The sequence below is a fragment of the Leptosomus discolor genome, chromosome 7 (genome assembly GCF_034619465.1).
Source record: "Leptosomus discolor isolate bLepDis1 chromosome 7, bLepDis1.hap2, whole genome shotgun sequence".
NCBI lineage: Eukaryota > Metazoa > Chordata > Aves > Leptosomiformes > Leptosomidae > Leptosomus > Leptosomus discolor.
Genome location: NC_141397.1, coordinates 27561654 through 27584276, shown reverse-complemented (window position 1 = coordinate 27584276; position 22623 = coordinate 27561654). Strand labels below are relative to the sequence as shown.

General features: G+C 35.7%; 1 protein-coding gene across 1 annotated transcript in view; it reads left to right on the top strand.

Moving 5' to 3' along the window:
• Positions 1–22623, top strand: part of BBS9 (Bardet-Biedl syndrome 9) — a 298029-nt gene that overhangs the window by 133180 nt on the left and 142226 nt on the right. The window contains 1 exon segment of the mRNA XM_086467596.1: positions 12842–13064. Within this exon segment, the coding sequence (XP_086323722.1) occupies positions 12842–13064 (223 nt within the window).

Below are 22623 nucleotides of genomic sequence, written 5' to 3'. Positions count from 1 at the left end.
TTTAACTACTTTTTAAATGCAAAGCTCCAACTGTGTAACAAACTGAAATATTTTAAAATAGGCTGAAATATTTTATGTTTTCTTGTTTGCTATAGGTCTGTACAAATTATCTTTTAGTATTTTGTAAATACTTCTTCAAGTTCTTAAAACCAAAACAACCCAACAATGCAACAAAAAACCCAAAACCACCACAAGAGAGTGGGCAGTGACAACTGGTAACTTGGAACGTTTTCCCATACAGTTGTAGTCTTTATTTCTGTGAACAGGCAAGTTTATAGCAGACAGATTTATTCCCTACCCTCGCCCCCCTTCTTTCTAGAAACAAAATGGATAATACAGCTGAAAATAATTTATGTTTAGAGGGAGAAGCATGTGAAATTTGCCTTTTTTTCCAGCTGGGAAAAATACTTTACATTAAATGTTGTTGGCTGTCTTTTTACAAAAATGAAAGCTGATGAACAAGTCTTCTTCCTATTCAAACCAAGGCCATGCAACAGAACTATTCAGAAAGACTTCTCTGGTACAGTCAAGCACCTAAGTCCAGTAAGAGTGTAAACAAAAAAAACCCAAACCAAAACAACCAAACAAAAAAAAACAGAACAGCACCACGAAAACAAAAAACAAAACAAAAAACCCCACCACAACCCAAAAACAAACAAACAAAAAACCACCACCAAAACCTACAAAAGGTAGTGGGTTTTAAACCTTTAATCGCCAAAATAAAAGGAAGGAACTTTAAGCTTTTCCTGGTAAAACATACCATTTTTCAGTAAAAAAGGTCAGCCTCAATCTGAAGCTTAGTTTTGATTCAGGGCAGGCAACATAAGAATGTCAGGTGAGGGAAAGATGAAGGTGAAGGAGTGAGATTCCCACTCCTCCCTGGGCAGGGAATCTTCAGTATGAGGGTGAGAGATTAAAAACAGAGTAGTGGTGCCTGGATCCTGTCCATATCCTTTGTTCAGGCATGTATATGTGACCCAGTGTCAGAATATGAGTAAGAGCATGGCTCAAGTACCAGCCTTCTTTGATTTTATGTTTTGTTATGGAAGTTAAAATCTTTTGCTCAGTGCACTGCCTGCTTGTCTGCTTTCAAGAGGACTAGAGTACATCAGAGACTGCTAGAGAGGTAGAGAGGACACATGGTTGTAGAGCCAGTAAGTTACTGCAAATTGATGTGTAATCATTTGTACTTTACTTTTGTTTGTGATCCCTTAAAAGCGGGGTTTCAAACTGATTGATTACTTCTCGTTTTTATAATGTCTAGAAATGAAAGAACAAACGTTTGTGGTAATTTGGGGGAAAGAGGGAATTTGAAGAGTGAGGTGGTGGTCTCACCACTACTTTAAGCACTATCACAGTTCCTTTAAATGTTTGTGAATCTTTCCCTTCCTGCGGTTAATTTTATTCACTGAAAAGACAGGGGGTTAGGGTAAACATAGCAAGTTGGAGGCAAATTACACCACTGTCTGGTGATCTTCAGCTGTAGCTGAATTCACGTGATTCTTCACAGTGAATTCTGTGTGTAGAATAGAAAAGTGTCAATGTTTTGTTGGTCTGAGAAAGAAAGCCTTAGTGTGGTCTGTTTAAACCTTTTGTGTATTAATGAGAATGCATAACATCTTCAATTGATACTTCCCACTTCAAAGGACCAGCAGAAGAAGCTATTCCCAATTGTATTTTCTTTTTTTTTTTTTTTTTTTTATCATTTACAGTTTTTGTGGTGGCTGGTAAGATGACATAAGAGAGAGAGATATATATATATATATTTAATTTTTTTTTTTTAAAGGGCTCAATTCTGGTGGTTGGCAATAGTACTGCTTTTAAAAAAAAAAAAGCTTTCTTCCAAGTGGCATGAGTTAGTTCAAACAAAATTATGCAGAAACAGGTTTTGATATGCATTATCAATTGTGAAAGTTCTAAGGACAGAAAGAATTGTCATTTTCTTGTCTTATTTCATGGTATTCCCTGGAACTTGTATCAAGCTCAGAACAAGCATTCAGCCTTGGTATAAACCTTATGCTAATAGAGAATCTGACATATCTGTTGGTTAGATGTATTTTAAAACAAAAAGTTTTGAGATTTGATTTTGTATTTAACATGAGCTAGTACCTTATTTATTCTGCTAGTATTAGAGATACTGAAGTTAATCTTTAGTGGGCTGTTTCTGTTGTGAGCAGGAGCCTACTCGGGAATCTTATTTCTTGGTGTAAATTAGTTATTGCAGAACTTTGTTCTGCTGTGATGAGTTTGCCACCAGCATATATTACCTTCTTTAAAACTAACTTGGATATCCTACAAAGTATTGCAGTTGTCCGAAGAGACATAGCCTTTGTTTGATAGATTAAATAAGCTCCTCTTATGAGACATCTTTCTCTATGTAATACTGTGATGGGGACTTCTACACTTTCTCTTTCTTAGGGTAGTGTCATCTATCTAGTTCAGGTACAAAGAGAAGCCAAAATATTTTAGTCTAGTAGTAATTACTGAATATGTGCTGCATACTAGGAGTTCAGATCAGTTGTCATCTAAACTGCTTAATTATAACAGTGATGCATTACAGTGATTACAGCAATGCTGTTGACCAAAAGGTCTTAGCACTAAAAATAATCAGTGACTCTTTCTTTTGGGTTGTTTCTTTTAAAGAAGCTGATTGTCAGTGGAGAATTCCCTTGATGTTGTGTCCTAATTGAAAGCATATTCTGTAAGATAGTTGTAAAAGCACTAAGTTGATTTCTAAGTCATATGCATTTTCAACTTTCCTTCCATACTTGAAGACATTATAGAAGGAGGTTTTGGCAAATTTTGATTTAAAGTTAAATGTACATAGAATAGAATCCTCCAACAACTATTAGTCTTGTATTTAGTGCAGAAGTGTGCAGTGGATTGTGAATTGTGCTTCAGAGGACAAAAATGCCAGAGAAAAAAAAAACTTTTAAATGGCAAGTGTACTTTTAAGGGAAGAATCTGTCATATAGATTTCTCTCAGGTGAAGTTGTCATAGGATATCAATGTACATTTAACAAGCAGGAGTCAAAATGAGTAGTTCTTGTAGAGAGGACTTTGTGCTGCTGAAGTTTCTATTATATAAATATTTCTACATTGAACAGAACAAGTTGCTGTTGCTGTTGTCACTGACAATTACAGCATAATTACAGCAATTACAGTGTGCAGAAATGACAAGTGTATCTGTGACAAACTGTTATAAAAAAACCCCAGATTTATTCACAAAGGATTTTTTCTAAGGCTCATATTTGCAATCTACTACCTCAAAATGTGAGCTATTAATATTTGAATTAGATGTTCTGAAGTTGCTTGAAAATAGTTGCTAGTATGAAGTTATTGTTGTACACCTCTGCACAGACTTGTTGTGCTATACGCAGACTAGTTCAGTAAATATTCTAAAGAGATCTTGGACAGTTTCCTGTGTAAGTCTGGATTCCTTTCTGTACTCTTCTGTGTTTCATAGACTTTAATCTTTTAGACCTTAAATATCTGTTGTATCAGGATCCCTACAGAGCTTGATTGTTCAGGGGATGACATATCGTGGTCAGTTACCAAGACGTTACTTTGTACTTCCCTGGTTTTTGCATTTCTCTTTTATCCCTGGAGCTTTAAGTAAATTGTAATTTGTTTGGAGTAGGTAAGTATGCTAAGTCCAAATCCTCAATAAGATTTAAGTGTCTATAATGTAGCTCTTGACAATAGATTAAGACTTTAGAGTACTCTCTCACAAATAAGGATGTTTTCCTGCCTAAAATTCTTTCCTTGAAATGAAATTGATTAATCTACTGAACTTCTATAACTATGTATCTTACTAATTTTCTTAATTTTAGTTGTTCTGTCTCTTGCCTTGTCTTGAATGTTCAGCTATATCCTCACTTCAATATTGCTTTTCATCGGTCTGCAAATTCGTGTTGGAATGGAATTATTTTAAATAGAAATAAAAATCAGGTCAGTTAATATTATGGGTGTTATACATAATATTTGATTTAAAGGAAGATATCATTAGAGAGAGCAGGATTAGTATAAGAATTTCAGTTGGTCCTTTTTCTATTGTGTGCTCACTACAAATGTCCTTCTTAGGCACTTCGTAGATTTAGAATGTATTTAAGCTTGAGTCATTCATCTGGATTGTCATCAGACTTGAATTCCATTAGTCCATAGGATTTCACCATTTCCCTGCTTTTAGGTATTCCAGTGGTAGGTTTTTGCTACTTATATAAAAGTAGAGGGTTTTGTTTGTTTTTTATTTTAGAAAAGTAAATTGTAGAAGACTCTAGAATAATCTGTGACTGGCGCTTTTAATGCATTATGAAGAAAAATTTTTATATTGTTAGAAGGATAATTTTCAACCAAATCATATGCATTTTAAAAAATATACTGTCTCTCGAGACTGTTCAAAGTTTAATACATTAAGACTTCAGTAATATATTTATGTGTTTTTTCTGAGTGCTATATAGATACTCCATTTGCTTGGCTCTTTATTTTATTCAGACTCTGTTCAAAACATCTCCTAAATGCCTTATCAGTTCATTTTTAGCAGTAGTTTTTCAGGAACACTCGTGAGGAAAGTTTGTGAGCTGCATTTCTGGCAGAATGGGCAAATGTTGCATGCCATCTTCATGGCTTCTGTGGCTGTTATCTCCTTGTAGAGACAAATAGATCAGTTAGAAATATACAATATGCTTGAAGAATGTGGGTTAGGATGACAGGTAGCACAGTGAAATCCTGGCAAAATTTGCCAATGGTGTGTGCCTGTGTTGTAGACTACCAGTTCAGTAGCCCTGGATTAGTGGATTACCAGTTTGTACATGTAACAGTAAGACTTTTTTTCTTTTTCTTTTTTTTTTTTTTTTTTTAAATCACCGTAAAGGCAAAGTGTTGAGAGACACATGGCTGGTGTTTCTATTGAATTAGTATATACAGTGCCTTCAGATATAGAAACCTTTTCTTTGGTGGTTTGGATAAACATAAATGCTAAGGTTGTTATTCAGTAAGGTGAGCTTCCAAGTACTTTAGTATTTTTGAAAGCTGATTAAATCATTATTGTGACTAAAATAAAGAAATAAGATATAGCCAGGCAAATTCCTGAGTTAACAGCTGTAAGAATTCCCATAATTCGGCTTACACCAATTTTGCATAGTTTTTGCAGTATGCTTCACATTGCATTTGAATTCTTTCAGAACTAGCTTGGGCTATCACTCCAGGATAAGTTACTTCATAGGCAGCTTGAAAAAAGTGCTGTAGTCTTAGGAATAATATTAATAATGATAAAGGCTTTCAAAGTAAATTCAGGCTTTTTGAGAGAGACTTCTTAAGATACAGAATCAAATATCTGTCTGGCTCATGAACACAACGTAGGAACATTCTTGTTCAAGTTTGACTGATGTGCTATTATAATGATTTATTTACACCTAAGACAAAGAGTATTAATTTGTAACTCTCTAACTAAATTTTCCACAATCCTAGAGTTCTGTTGATTCCATAAACCAGTTCTCAAACTTACCTCCCAACAGTCACTCCCCACCCCCACTCCCTTTCCATGTTGACCACCCCATCCTTCCACTGGAACGTCCTCAGCCCTGCAGTATTTCTGAGCTCTTACAGGAGCCACTTCTTCCTGCTAACATCTCCAAGTCTGCTCCCTATAGAGCACTCTTTCCCCACCCAGAGACTCTGTCCAGGTTACCTCCAGGTTGGAGAAAGTGTGCCCTAAATAGTACTATAATTTATTTTAATCTGATCTTCTCACAACAATGATGCAGTTTTCTAAGACATCCTATGTGAAGAGTTTTGAGCGAATTTTATTGTGCTTTAAACTTATGAAGAGATTTATCAGCAAGCACTGCTGTGTACAGATTTCTGTAGGCATCTGTGACTTATTTCCCTTTTTTTGCTGTTATCTGCATAAAGCATTTTGTTACATTTTTTTAATAGAGACTTTGTTTAAAAATTCCAGTAACTATAGTTATTGTTTGAGTGAAATTTGTCCTCTCATCTCATATTTTATAAACTAAATCAGAAATACAAGCTTCCTGTAGGCAAAGTGACTTGTTTCTTGAGCAGCAGTGGAGTCATGTAGCTTAAAAGATTGCCTCCAAAGGTCTTAGAGAAGGTTCTTATCAGACAATTATTTACATCTGTCCTGTTTGGCTGAGATAGAATCACAGCCCAGCCATGCTGGGCAGGCTGATCAGCCAGGACAGCTGATCTGAGTTAGCTACTGGTGTAGCCCATACCATAACGTCATGGTCATTGTAAAAGGAGGAGGTTTGCTGAGGAGAGGCTGCTCCTGTGGGATTCCTGCTGCTCCTCCTCTGGCTTCTCCTGAGGACTGCTCTCTAGTAGATTGTGAGAATAGCATATTCATTTGGCTGAGTATATTTCTGTTTGTATTGGTGGTGTTTTCATTAAATCTGTTGCGCTTTTACCCATGGGTCTGCTCTCCTTTTTCCCAATTCCCCTCCCTGGTTGCTGAGGGTTCATTGGGTGATAAAGCAACTGTTGCAGTTTAGCCCCGGGTACAGGCTAAACATAGGCAACATCTTTTGTAAAGTACGGAAAACTTAAAATCCCACTGGCATGAACTGTCCGTCTGTGACTATCCAACTTTCAATGAGCTCAAAGAAATATTTTTATATCTTTCAATTTCCTTTAATGCATTCTTCTATATGCTCTCTGATTATTTGGACAATAAACCAAATTGTTATTTTCCTGTATTGATGGAGCTTACTGGGCATTTTTAAGCCGCCGCCCCCCCCCCCCCCCCCATTTCCTAGCTGTGCAGGTTGAGGTGTTCTGTATGCAATGCAGCAGTTATTAGAATGGAGTTCAGCTGATTGCAGTGGTTGCTTAAAGCTACTTTTGTACATCTAGATTCTGGTCCTGAATAGGAGTCAATATTCTTGCAGCTCAGGGATGTGCACAGTATCATGCAAAATGCCATAACCACAGATTGAAGTAGCTATTTTATTTCTACTTTTTCTTGCTTTTGTGGGTCTTATGAAACATTAAAGGTGTTTTTCCTGATGATCACAAGCCACGTTTACCTGGCTTGTTAAAAGAAACCGGCAGATTTAATTGAAGCAAAACTAAATGGCCTAATGGAGAAATAGCTATGAAAACATCTAACCATTTCAGAGTATAGCTGTGTTGTAGTGGGCTTATATCATTAGCAGTCATTTGCTGAGAAGTTGCTGCTCTTCTGCATTACCTAGTATAAGAATGGAATTGTTTCTGAATGTATTTGTTGTTAGACTTTTGGGCAAACAATTCTGCCTGGCACTTTTTAACCAGGGTCAAAGGCATGGCAAAGATCTTGGTAACTTCCAGCCCTGTCTATGTATTTGGTGTAAGCATGCTTTCAGGAGACAACATTCACCTCTCAACTGCAGTCAAAACAATCTTCTGTTTCTATGGTTCTCCAATGGTTTCCTTGTGAATCATGTGGTATTTAGAACAATGTTTCTTTCTTTTGCAGACTAAATCATTAACTAATTAACTTTGCATCTTTTCAAACCTTGTAGGTATAATCAAGCTATTAATGTTTTTTATGGGACTGGCATTTATGCCTTTACTTTGTCTTTTGTTTTGCTTTTACATAACACGGATGTTTCTATTACTTTGAGTGGTACAATAGTTAATCCTACTAACGTGTTTTATACTTTTCTTATATTAAGCATCACATCATGAACTTGGGTCTACATTCAAAGAGAACCGTTTGCTCATCTTTTATATCCAGAGAAGAAAAACTTTGGAAGACTAATAGCTTGGCAAAATTGAGTTTCCATGGTTATCTATATTAAAATAGGGGAAAAGTATTTTGGGGTCATCTGGTTAACATTGTGGTTAAAAATGGTATTTTTACTTGTGTTATGATGCAACATAATGAACTAGTTGAAGTTTTAAAGTTCACAAAAAAACTTCACAAAAACCCCTACCTGTTCAGTTCCCATGCTTTGGTCTACATGTGTCTTGAGCATTTTGTGTTCAGAGCCTTTGTAGCATTTGAGCTGTGGTGCATTATGTGTATTTATGACAATTGCAGAGTGCTAAAGGAAAGGAAATGCTGTGTCAGAAAATCTGAGCATTCATTCTCAACACATCCAAAGGCTCCTTTCTGTCTCCCAGTTGTATCTTTTCTTTGCTTGTGTGTATTGTTTTTAAAGCCTGAGGACTATCTGAAGGTAAATGTATAAATTATTTACAACTATGACAGGCTTTTCTTACAGGAAAAAATCTAGCTTGCAGACATTGCTCTAGCAAAAAGTCTTCTGTAAATATACATACTTGATGTAATGATAACTTTTAACATTTCAAAATAGGGATTTAGGGAAGAGTACTTATCAGGCTGTTTCTATAAAGCTACATAGCTGTATCACTAGTTGCTATAATCTGATCCAGGTAAAACTTGATGAATATTATTGATGTCATAATTTCAGAAGTCTTGAAAATGTTTTATCTACCTTTTATATGCTTAAGATAGTCCTGTAGGCTATCGTTGCAAATCATAGATTTGACTGCCCACTGTTTCTCAGTGATCAGTCAAATCAATTTGTCTATAGAGTTCATCAGTTAGATGAGGATTGGCTTGGCTGTCTAGATGTGTGTTCACTACCAGCTAAATCAGTGGTTTGTGTGTCAAGACATTAAGTGTCTCAGAACAAATTTTAATAAAGGCTAATATTAAGTAATATTGTGAAAGGTAGACTTTCAATTTATTCATTATCTGCTTAAGCATAGCTTGATTTGGTAAAAGTTGCTGAAGAGTTTCAGTTACAAAGCAACAAATGCTTTTATTTTTAATAGAAAGGGCACGTGGTAAAAATTGTAGGAAAAATATCCTAATTTTTTTTTCTGCTCAAAGTGATGTGACAGAATGTGCTGTATTATTATCTACTTGAGTCTCTCTATTATTTGTTAGATCTTGTCTGTGTTAAAAGCATTTCACCCCTGTTCCAGGGGGAAACATGAAGCAAAACCACTGTATCAGCCAGAAATTCCAATGTGGTGTTTGCAGCAGAAGCCATTGGATTCTCAGTGTTTTCCAAGTAAAATTGCTTTAGCGTCTTTAGAAACTGGTTGTGTACTTTTATTTTTGTATGTGTTTGCAATGGAAAACAACTGCTGTAAACTTCTGTGCTGTGCAGTTAGATAGGATTTTGTCTGGAGCTCAGTAGGAGCAACTTAGCTTAACCAGTACTTCATCTTTTGCTTCATTAACTTCCACTGATTTATGAATGATGTTATTGGTGAAGTGGAATCTGAAAACTTAAGAAGGTGCTTATGGACAGCTATACAGTATAAATCTTATGAATCTAAACTATATGAGTAAACCTATTAAATCTGACAGCAGTTAGGCCCTGTGTCACGCTTCTCCCCATCTACACGTCCTACGCATCTTAACAACAATATTGAAATCCTTCTTTCAGATCCTGCCCCTATGTATGTCTAGTTGACCTTGTCTATATATGGAATGTAAGTGATGTGTACTAGTACAATCTTAGCTCTGCTAGGATCACAAATCCACATTTGCTCTTCAGACTCCTGCAGTGTATAGGATTTGGTTAAATGAAGGTGCCAATCTCTACCTACTACCTGCAAGAGAAAAGTAATAATATATACATGCGAAATATGAAGCCAAACCTTTTCCAATGAAAAAGTTAAACTGATAGGAACTAAGTATTTTTCCTATCTATTCCAGGTGATAGAGTAAATATGAAGAATTTGCATGATTTAATAATACCTCTTCCTGTGAGCCTTGACTTGCATTTGTTGTGGCAGTTATGGCAACTCTTGCTGGTCATGGGATGACGGATTACTGGGTAACTTCTCTTGAAAGGGTTCCTTTCAGACCTCGAATATGCAGAATACTACACAGAAAGCAATTAGTGAATATTTCAACTATGGCTGCAGTGTAGGCTATAGACCAGAACACTTTCATTTTCAAACATCTTTTAGCTTTTTTTAACGCAGAAGGGGTGAAGAATTTTTCTTGTTACTTCAATTCTCCCTTTGCACCAATAAAAATTGCTGACAAATGCAGTCTTATTTGCAGCCATTAATTCTTAGTCGTATGAAATCACTTCAACAGATTTCCATCAAGGCTTTTTTTTAATGTAGAGGTAGCCTTTGTGTACTCTTTCACTAATCATAAGGGCTGCTTTGGATTTGACTGGGCTTGCTAGGTCAACAGTACTTGAATTGGAGAAGATAGTTTTATGGTCTACTGAGAAACCAGTTTTACGTGGAAATTGAATATGAGCACAAGGGTTGGAAAATGTTAAGGCTATGGTACAAAGTAAAACATACCTGTGTGAGCCAAGCACTGAATACTAGCCACTCTTAATTTCCTGACTTGTGTTAGCTTGTATTTCAGTTTCCTTATTTAAATGCTCCTTTTGCCTGCATTTTTGTAACTTATTTTGAGAGATATGTCAGCCAGCTTCTCAGCTACTGTATGCTGACATTGGTTAATCATGTGTTTCTTTATCTTTTAGTGAAACTCAGATTCTTCTGTTTACGTTGTCTTATTTTTCATGATTTGTAGTATAATTAGGAGTGCCTAGCTTGACTGGTTTTGATGCTTTGTACATATTAAGTTTCATTGCCCAGTATGTGGGAATGTAGACAGCATTTACCAGCTCATTAACCTCTAAACTGGCTGCAGAATGGATTATTTCCTGTCACCATCACAGGTCAGTGGATGGATTACACTCCAGTGGAATCTTTCTAGAATATTTGAAAAATGTTAAGCTACCACGGCATTGATTGACTGGCATGATTTTTCTAATTTACATGTTCTTTGGGGTGGAAATCCAGATAAGGCAGTAGGTTAATGTTGTCATTGTTACGAAGTTGGAAAAGGCAAAGATCCTATTCCTCTGAAAAATCTAAATGTTTTGTACAGATACAGCATGTTTTCAGGACACACTATAAAGAGCAGCAGATGTGTGGACCAGGATGAAGTACGTATGACCGTGTGGTCTCACTGATGTATTTGACCACTAGTAAGCATCTGTCCTGGACCTGTTCTTAGGGAAGTAACAAGGTCAGAAGGGTGTCCTTTGCTTCTCTGTGTGGAAAGTAGTACCTAGCCTTCACAAAAGCCATGTGTGTCTAATAAAAGAAATTCACAAACCTTTGTGCTTGACAGTGGACTCCAACAGGTCATTCTTTAAAAACATTTACCCAGTCGTGGAAATTTGGATAGATACCTGATTTTGCTGTTCAGCTGGGCGTTTTCAGTCAAGTAGAATCCATCATGAGAATGAACTTAAAAACTAGAAGACTATGGGGTTGTACTAACTACAACTGGATACTTGAGTTTTCTTTATGTTCTGCCTGAGTAATTGCCTTGTAAAAAGCTACCTTGATGTTACCTACTGTTAGCAGCAGGTAGAGCTGGGTGGTTCCAAACTGTACCCTCAAAACTTCTAAAGTCAATAAAAACTGTTGCCAAAATAAGCCCCAACCAATCAGGAGTGTCGAGAGAGCAGAGACTCATACTGCAGCGATTGAATATCACTTCCCTGTACACATAAGTGGCACGTATATAAAACTTGCTTAGAGGTAGCTGAATACTAAGAGCTGTTATGAGTCCTGAAGTAAGCAGACCACAATGCCCTTCATATTAGTTGCTAAGTCTGTCCAGTCTCTGCATGATTGTCATGAAAAGACATGAGCAGGCTTTGTGACTAACTTGCAGGTTCATTAATCATAGATGCTTTGGATTAATTATGTGGTCTCGTCATAGAGTGTAATTTAAGATTACAGAATGCATCAAGAAGAGTCAACTCTGCATTGCACACTGCATAAATGAGATAGGTGTCATTTGTTAGATTTTACACATTAATCTAGTAACTTTGTCACAAAGAATAAGACTTCTGCTCTCCAGGATCCTTACTTGAAGAAATGTCTTTGATTTGTTCATGTCGCTGAAAACCATAGTACAGATTACTAACTTGAACCTAACTGTTAAAGGTGCTTTTCAAGGTGCCTTGTGAGAAGAAACTTGTTTTTACTAAGTGTTATTTGCAGGAGTGTACACTTTATTTTGTGGAAGTATGTATGCTGAATATGACACTGAATATCGGTTTTCCTCCTGAAAGCTTTTCCATAGATAGGTGCTTGTTTTAACTGAGCTGATTACTAAGCTGCTCTTCTCATAAGTGTTTACAGTTTCGCTCTACATTGTTAGGAATCAAAGTCCCAGTTCATCAGAGCACTGACACACCTGTGCTAATGCTCTGGGTATTATATCTTGAAGTTAATTGATCTTATATGTGGATACTGACTATCTGCAGCTTTGGGTTGCAGTCATGGTGTTCTGTGCTATTGGCACATTTTCAGAGTCTTGGACAGTGATTCCAAAGAATGTGGATACCTTTTTTTTTTTTTTTTTTACCCTGGCTTAGACATATCTTCAGCATAATGAGATATAGTGCATATTACGTTTGTATTTACATCTTGTTTTTTTCTTAATTCTAAATGTCACATTCAGGAACTTCTAGTTTTCAGTTAATGCAACTACTGAATTTAATTGTTACATCACATTCTGACCATATTATTATTATTATTATTATAGTATTATTATTGAAATGATATTTCTCTGTCAAAATTGGGGCAAGTTTGGGTTTTTTTCTTCAGGCTTGCTGGGGAAGTTTTTGCTTGTACAAGCTAAAGAACTGGGTGTTCATGACAGTCATTAATCCCCAAATTACATTTTATGTATTAGTATAATTTGAAAATTCTTAGTCCTTGATTTGTTACTTTGTTTTTAGTGTGCTATTTCATGTTACAGTTCACCTAGTTTTATTTTATTTCCTCTTCTTTAATTCAGGGTTGGGAAGAAACTGTGGATGCTGCTGTTTCTTACTTATTAAGAACTTGTTTGTCGAAGAGCTCTAAGGAACAGGCCTTGACTCTCAGCAGCCAGTTGTGCGTGCCCAAAGATACTAACAGACTGAAGAAGAACATCACCCTCTTCTGTGACAGACTGGCTAAAGGTGGTCGCCTTTCCTTAAGTACAGAGTCAGCCACTCAGGAAGCTGCTGTCATGCCAGGTAAGACATGAAGTACATGTTTGAAATTAAAAATATGTATTCGTATATTAAAATTAAAAATTAGGCACATTTGATTGTGCTAGCAGTTTGTTTTACACTGGTTGTGGAAACCAAAGACTGGTTGTGTAACTGACCGGTAGAATGAGTTAGATAATAAGATAATTTTAAATCTAAATTTTATCTCAATTTGATTGCTTCTTGCTGCTCTGAGAGCATATACATGGTAATGCAGCAAATGAACCCCAGATGGTCATTTTTATGCTCTAAAACCCTCATCACTTATCTCTTTGCATTTTTCAATTGAATATATACATGTGTGAGTTTCTAACATCTGATGGAAAAGTGAGGAGTGAAAAGTCCTGCTTTCTTAAAAGAGAAATTACTATGGTTGCATTACTGGCTTTATGGCGTATACATATGACTAATTATGAAGTAGTGATAACACTGAATAAAAAAAGCTGAACATTAGAAAGTATTAGTTGGCTGGATGGTATCTCACAGAAAGCATGACATTAAAGATGAAATTTAAGTAGGTGTTGAAGACTATTTCTCACTTAGAAAAGGAAAGTAGAGAAGATGAGTGTTGCACAACAGTTTAAATGAATGTCATGAAATGACCATTTTAAAGAAATTTTATGCGTGTCCTTTTCTCTATTCCTGCCTTTTAGTAACAGTGGGAGCAAAGGCACACCTTTTCTGTAGAGTCTGAAGGTAGCATTTTTGTACTGTTACAAGACATTTTCTTCCTGCTTTTTTTCTCTAGTGAGACAGTGTCTTAGTAAACCTCAGATGTTCCTGCCGACTTGAAAACAGTTTGCTTTTTCCCAGCTTCCGGCTCTGACTTTGGGTTAGATGTTCATTCAGCTTCATAGTCTCTTAGATCACATAATATCACTATGGTCTTTGGCCTCAATGGCCTCCTTCACCTGCACCTGTAGGGAAAAGTATGTATTGTATGCATGCTTCATGCTTAAAATGGGGAGTTTATTATTTTGTCTTCATGGGTATTATATTTGATTAAATTTGGAGTTGTGTTAGGGCAGTAGCTCGATTTTCTGTATTTTATGTGTTTTCTTACATTATAGAGAATAATGAATTGTTTCAGCAACTCAGAAATCCTTGTTATTACTATGTACAGCTCTCCTTTGCATGTCCTACTTCAAATTTGGTAAAACAGCTTCAGACTGTGCAATGGTAGAATGGTAATTTTTCTTTAGTGTTACAATATGCTCATATCTGGAAGCAGACTGATAATCACATGAAGTGAAGAACTGAGCCGGAATAAGCATCAAATTAGTTTTGCAAAGTTTTGTTAGTATTTCTTCACAGGACTAAAATGTTTTAAGGGTATTTCATTTGTTGAACTTTGAAAAGATTATGTAGGCATTGTTTTTCCTTCTAAGAATTTTGAAAAGGTGTAAATAGCTGCAGTTCATCTTTTTCCATTGAAGCTACTAAAGTGAATCCATATAATAAGGAAATTCACTTCTGCCTATTCAATTGACTAATGTTAGTCAGGGGACTGTTCAATTTGGTTATGATTAATTCTGTTGGGAAAAGAGTAAAATTTTTAAAAACTGTAAACAAATTAGAAGGTACCATGACAGACATTGGGAAGGGGATCTGGTCATACTCTATGTTGCATATATAAAGACTAAAATTTTAAAAAATGTTAAACCCACTTTTTTTTCTATTATATAAATATATATATATATATATATTATATATATATAAAATAACACTAAGAAGGCATGAGTGATGTGCAGTAGAATAATTTTTACCATTGTGGTATAAGTAGACAGTTATACTACCTCTCAAATAAAAATAACACAAGGAAGAATTACATTCCAAGCAAAACATAAGATATTTGACTGTGGGCTGTTAGCCATGTATTGGTGATACATGGGGCCAAGATTACCGTTTCACATGATGAATAGCAAAAAATTAAGTACCTGTAAAGGAGCTGATTGAGACCTGGTATAGCAGTGTGCCACCCAACATAAACTGTTTTAGCTGTACTTGAAATGCCCTTTGGCCATGACTTACCCAAAAAAGAATTAAAGTCTGTAATCCAAATACAGATTCCAAAATAAATCATTTTACTTTCAAAATTGCTGACTCTAGTGTGTAGTTCTTTTGAATATCAAATCACCTAATTAAGAATCAAAATTATGACCTAATTAGGCTAACAGTTCAGAGTATCACAAGAAGGTATCATTTAAAGAAATTATAAAAACCTCATGTAACTTCCTTATTTTCACTAAGAGTTCATCCTGAAGCCTTGATAAAAGGGTCTGTACATTTATATGTTTAATCATTAACTGCTGCAGAATATGCTTTTTGGAAAAGTATGGAAGAGCTTAAAAATAAGAAATTTCATCTTAATTTACAGGACAGACTCATTAGAGATAAATACTTCTCCCAAATAGCATAGTATTTAAGCAGTTACTAACAGTAGTAGTGCTGTATGCTCTGAAACTGTGTAGGTGTTTGGACAGACTGGAGAAAACTGGGAGCTTTCTTGGGAGAATAAAGGTTTTGCTGATGCTTTTTAAACCTGTTTGCCTTGTCACCTGTTCGGGTTTTCTGCGGCTATCATTGGCAGGTAGCGTGGTCTGTTAGAAGCAGTTTTCAGGGGGAAGTAGTTGAAGCTGGCAACATGACTTGTATCATCTGCATCGTTAGATTCAACCTAAAAGAAACAAGTTCATGTGCCCAGGACCACTCCTCAGTGTGAAAACAGTGCAGTTAATGGGGATAATCAAGAAATTTGCCTCACTCTTGATTCCAGCTAAAAGCACCTGTTCAGTCTACACTAGGAAGAAATTGAGAATGCTATTCTATAAAGGGAAACCAGTCTACAAAATAACTATATGCCGTTGAGTAAAGATCTCTTCAAAAATGCCTATAAAAGAGGAATATCTTCTCCCAGTCCTTAAAGGAGGGAACAAGAATAGGTAGAGGAAAATTAGGTGGAACTATACACGGAGAGGGAGATGGTGAGAACTGAATTTGTGTCTGAAGATTTATGGTTGAATATTGGATGTTAATGTAGGGGAAAGTTCTTCAGGATGTTTAAGCTCCGAGCCAAGGCAAAGATGGTCCCATAATTGTTCAGTAATGTAGCTGTCATTAGCTTGAGGATTTTGTTCAATGCCACTTTTTTCAAGCCCATTCATTTTCTTAATGGTGGAAACTCCTTTTTCTATAGGAACCAACTTGTTTAAAAGTGCCTGATACCCTTGTGGTATTGCAGCACTATAAGAGTACACTGGATTTCTAGAAGCTATATTTAATATGTTCAAGATGGTATACCCTGAAGTCTAGAGAAATTGCCTGAAGCCACATTGAAAAGCTGCTGATTATCTTTAAGTGTGCAACTATTTGAAACATGCCTTCAGAAAACAGTTATCAGTATTTGTAGTTAATCCAAGAGTATATCTTAGAGGTATGCCATGGTCTTTGCTGGGTCTGGTTTTGTTCATTATTTTCTTCAGTGGCTTCTGTGATTGAATATGCAGCATGAATTAGAATTGTGGTTTTGCAAAAAGCTAGCAGTTTCAAGCATGTTGAAAAGCAGTAACTCTGGTCTTGATAAATTAGAGGAAGGATCTGAAGTCAGTAAGATGGTGTTCAGTCGAGACAAGTGCAAAGGACTAGCAAGTAACAATCAGACTAAAAACTGACAAATAATAACTTAAGCACTGTTGCTGTAGAATATAGACTCCTGGGGGTTATAGTGGACCAGCAACTAAATATGTCACGGGTATGATCCCATTAAGGGTGAATTCCAACTTTGGGATGTAGTCATATGACTTCTAATGAAGAGAGATAATTATTTCTTTCTATTCTTGATGAGAAAGGTTCAGTTAAAATTACAGGATAACACAATTTGAGAAAAACAGACGAATAGAATTTAGAGAAGAGCACAAAAATTGTAAATGATTGAAACAATTTTGCTTTTCGCTGCTTCTGAGGGAAAGAGAAAGAGAAGGTTGAGGAGGGACGTGATAGTTTTTCAGTATGTAAAGTGTTCTTAAAAGGATGATTAAAAGTTAATCAGTTATAATCATATTTACCCAATGATTCTAAGGCGCATCAGGCTGTATTATGTACTGTGTTGCCTTTGGCAATGCATAAACCATTGGATGAGAGGAAGGGTGAGGGGCTTAGTGAGGGGTGCCAACCCACAGCGTGGGTCAGTGCCAGGGAAGTGCTGGGGAAAGGTGCTGTAGACCACCCAGGTTGTCATGTATTGAGTTTAATGGGTGTGAGAATTTATAGCATAAATCCTGATGACCTGCAGTGAATTAATTATGTAGCTTTTAAAGGTCTCTTATAATATGTGTGTGTTTTGCAGGATTGCTCTGAAAACCTTAAGCAGTGTCAGCTGTTTGGAGACTTGTTTAGGTGTCAGTCTGATTGGAGCTCTATTTGCAGTATTGCCTCACCTATACTTTGGGTATCTCAGCTGCTTTTTGGCTAGAATATGATCCTTCTTTTCCCATAGAAGTTCCAGTTGTGCAAATGACACTTGTATCAGTTCAATGCTTTGTTCAAGCAAGGATTTTTAAGTTTAAATTAGGACTTTATTTTTCTTTATACCATCCTTTTTCTTTTTTTAACTGCACTTGGGTATTTTTTTTCTCTTTTTGTTTGGTTAAGATATCTTTTATTGTGCTTTAGCACGATTTACTTATACAGTTGAATGTAACTGGAGCAGTAGAGAAACTATTATTTAACCTGAAATTCAGTCACTGAGTACTGCATCATTGAAATCTGTGGAATGCCAGAGTGTTATTTCCTCAGGTTGACGGAACCTTCAGAGCTGAAATTATAAGGAAAAGGAGGAATATTTTGCATCCAGGAAGTAGGATTTGCAAATAATTTTGTGTATGCATAATATTTAAGATTTATGTAAAGGTAGAGCTAGAAGTCAAGCTGACTGCTCATCTGGTTTTCTCCTCTGTGTTGCAATGGGGTTAACTATGTCACTGATACTCTGCATACATTATCTGAACTTTTAAACACCTTGGACAAGGTTTAACAAGGTATCTTGTATGGTAGCTTAGTGTCTGTATTGGAAGGTTTTCCTAATATTTGATATACATTGTTTTTCCTGCAAACCAAACTGGTTTATTGTGAATATTGAAGGTGGAGGTGGCAATTATGTTCTTTATAAAGTTTAAGGCTTTGGAAGGTTTTCAGTACATACCTTCAAGTAACTTTTTCTTTTATAGTAATTGTGACTAAATTATCTCAATCTTTTCATGATGACTTTCAATTCTTACTGCTTGTTTTCCAAAATGGAATGCTTTTCCTTTTGTCTATAGCAGGGTACACTCCTTGCTATACTCTGCTCCATCTCAATCTCCAGACAGTTTCCTACACAGTTGTTGCCTAACCAGATGTTTCCCATTTTGTATTTATACATATGATACTTTCCTAAGCATGGTAGTATATATTTGACTTGACACTTTGTCTTCATAGTTTTTTTTAAATGTGTCAAGCTGATTATAATTCTGCTTTGTATAATCATGATTCTATCATTTGAATTATGAATGGGTAAATACTAACTTTAAAAACAATGTTCTTTACCATGTTAAATATATATATATATATGTACCCAGAATGTATTCAAAGTCACCTTTGGGAAGCCAAAAGTTTTTCTACGTGTGTGTGTGTTGTGGTCTGTTTTTTTTATAAGCGTATAAAAATTTTCAAAAATATTTTCAAAAATAAAAAACTCTTTTCAAAATCCCATAGTGATATCCATCAGTGAATATTGCCCATTTTGAAGCTGTGTTCTTAATTGGAAAACTGGGATGCAACAGAATGTGTCATATTCCTTAAGGAACTCTCTGTTTACATGCTACTAAACTTGAGGAGAATGTCAGGACTAATTGGAAAAACATGTGGATTTGAGTTCCTGGAAGAGCAATATTAATTTTTTTTTACATATTTTTTTTTATAGATATATATATAAAAAATAAAAGACACAAGCATTGCTGCAAATTTCTTAGTACACAGAGAGTGTACTTTAAAGAAAGACTAGTAATAGTTTGTTCCACCTGAAAAAAATGGGATTTTTGTTATTGCAAATTCCTGTCTTACACTGTTAATTATCAGTTCTTCATTGGTCATTAGGGGAAAGGAACAAGCAGTATAACTTGGGTATTCTCAAACTTCATAGCGTGGACTTTAACGTGTCTTGCAAAATGTGGTGCCTGTCGTTTGTACTCGCACAGATTTCCGTCTGTCATGCTAATGTTATCTCAGTAGCAATTACAGTAATTTTTTACCTGGAGAAGTTAGAATCATGAGTTTAAAATTATTCAAAAGTAAAATAGCAGCCTGAAGAGGGCACAGAAGTCAGCACCGAGGACTAGATGATACTTTTGAACTAGCAGCAACTATTCTCAAAATCACATGAGGCTGACTGCTCATGGTTTGAAAACTTTTCCTGTAACTTAACTATTGTGAGCCTGAGATCATGGTGCACCGACAGCTTTGTATAGCACCCCCATGGTGCAGAGAAGTGTAAAAAATAAAAATTAAAAAAAAAAAAAAAAAAAATTGCTAATAAATTCTTTCACATAGATGTGAAAAGTCCAGTGTGTTTATCTACACAGAAGACTGGTCCATTATGAAGTATGATTCTCGCTTAAGATATTTCCCATATGTTTTCTGTAGCAATGAAATACTGAACTACTTTCTTCTCATTAGTTTCTTTTAAAATAATGCTTCTAGGTATTTTTTTCTTATTTTAGTTTAAATATGTTGGGCATTGATAAAGCTTTTTAACAATGCTTATGAAGTTTGTGTAAGGAAAAGTGAAAGTAAAGTTTTATTCACAAAGTTTGCTGCAAGTACTTGCAAGGATTTTGTATACCTGAAGATTGGTCAGTACTGATTGATGGAACTAGCAGTCCACTGAGGTCAGTGGAAACTATCAGTGACTAAATTAGATTCAGCATTTTACCCATCTTTTTTGTGGTATTTTCTCCCCTGTTTCCACTATTTGGTGAGACAGTACCATTTACAAAAGTGTCTAGAGAATGTTGGTATTTGTCATCTCGGGCATCTAAACCTTACTAAAAGCGCCTCTTTCTCATTATAAGTCAGTTTGAGGAGTTTTTCTTAGATGTACCCAGAGGCTTTTAAAACACACTTACAAAGCACTGCCAGTTCATTCCTATGGCTTTGTTGGCTTAGGCTCTTAAATATGAAATTGGCGTTCACTTACTTCAACTGTTACAATGAAAACTCCAGCTCACCTTTTCTAGCTTCCTTAAAATCATACAGATTGATCAATAAAATACCTTGAAAGACTGATTCGCCTGGGAATCAAGTTGTTTACTAAGAGTGAAAAAGTATTTTTTTAAATGTATGAGATTAATTAAAAAAGACTGAACTCTGCATTTAAATGGAAGGATAAATTTAGCCAGCAAATGTAAGAAAAATCTTATTTGTTTAATATATATCTATATGAAGGATAGCTACGTATCACTGAAGTATCACATTCGTTGATCGTTTTCTGAAGCGCTCAAAACTTAGACATATTTATCTGATTTGAAAGTTAATGTATGATTGCATTTTAACAAGTATATTTTTTTCTGTCTTGCCTATAGGAGCTGGGGTTTCCATACCCAGATAAAGGTTTCTCTGTGGGAAGTTGTGTACTACTTGCACTGAAACCAAAACACATCCATCATCGCTGTATAATTTTTTTTTTCAAACTTCTCAGACTTTTCATACTGCCTTAAGGCAAACAAACATTTAGTAAAATATGTACTTTTTATCTTCTCTTTGTAGTTCTTCCTTCTAGTAAAGCTGCCAGTATGGTTCTGCTTTGTTTGGTTTTCTGTTTTCCCTCTAGCTTTTGCATTTATCCTCCAGATTATGCTTCACTGGTTTTCTTCTCCATAATGTGCCCTTTGATGTCCATGCAACTATATGCCCAGTTCCTTCACTGTGATAGCTGGAGCACATCCATCACCAGCCACCCAAGGGAGTAAATGGCTCTGACAGTGAGAGGTAGTAATAAAAAGGTAGGAAGACCCTTTTCCTGGTCGGCTGTCAATATGGCTGGCCCAAAGCAGCAACTGCAGAGAAAATCCTGTGGTACTAGTGTGGCTCTATCAGGCAATGAGATTTTAGCAAGGTTTGACAGAGGTGTAATGGGAGACTAAATCTGTAAACAGTGTGATTGTTGTGTACTTCTGTATACCATTTGTGCAGCTCTGCATGGCTGAACTGTTGTGCTGGTTTTTAAACATAAAAGTTATGTTTAAACTTTCTTCTCTCCATCTAATTGCAGATGATAATCACATAAGAATGATAATAAGAACAAATAAGTTGCCATAACTCTTACAGTGCTTAGCATTGTCATGCAATTCTGTTACGTTGTGATGAGCCAGCTAATAATGAGACATGATATAGTATGTAACGGAACATGGTACAGTGCTGCAACTTTAATGTGATCTCTAGTTCTCCGTGTTTAAAATATTTTTGCAGAAATTTATCGGCTATTCATGATGAACAGGTCTATCTTAATATAAAAGCCTAGAAACAAGCAAATAGTAATATATCAAACATTTTAAACTCATTATTTGGGTTCTATTTTTGAGACAAAAATATGTCCCTTGCCCCATAAAGCTGATTTAGTGAAAATGAAGGGGAGTAGCAAATCATTAGGGAGAATTTTGGGAGTGCTTGCAACAACAAGATTTTGTGGTTGCTTAAGAACAGCTTGGTGGAGCCAGAAACATTGATTGTTTGGCGCTCTGATGTGAATCTTTACTCTTTGTAACTTCTTTCAATTGTAAGTTTGCTCTTTAAAACTTCTATTTCTGTTGTTTTAGTAACTTTTAAAATTTATTTCTGCAGAAAGGAAAATTCAACTATACAGAAATTAAATTACTTTCCCAAGGTCATACCATGAGCCAATAACACCTGTGTATAAATAAAATTCAGATATGCCTTCTGGTCTTGTGTCATAGTTCCTGTGTACAGTTATACTTAGGTGTTTTACTGGTAAAACACAGGTTACAGGTTAATAGATTGTGGTGAGCCAGCTTGCCTTGCAGCCTGTTCTTATGCCATTCTGCATGGTTCGAGTGAACACATTTAAAAATGGAAATCTGAATATCAGACGTGGGAAGGGAGTGAAGAAGAACGTCTGAGGTCATCATTAACTCTAATGAATTCAGTCAAATTTCATCACCCTACTGGACTTAAATTAAAGTTCTCCAAGTGGTTAATTTTCAGGGGTCACATAAGCAATGGTAAAGTATTGGAATTATTTTTTTTAATTGAAAAGAAGACACTGACAGAAAAATACATATTTAATTTTTTTTAGAACATTCCAAGATTGCAGTATTGTGAAAAGCGGAGAAGTAAAATGGAAGTGTTAGAAGACACATTTGTGTGCAGGGTTGTGAACGGGTTTTTATGATGGTGTTCAGCAAATCCCCCCATCTCAATTGATATTACAGCTGGCAAAAACCACAGAGGGAAGGAGCACAAAGGTTAAGAAGACTAAAGCAATAACATTTAA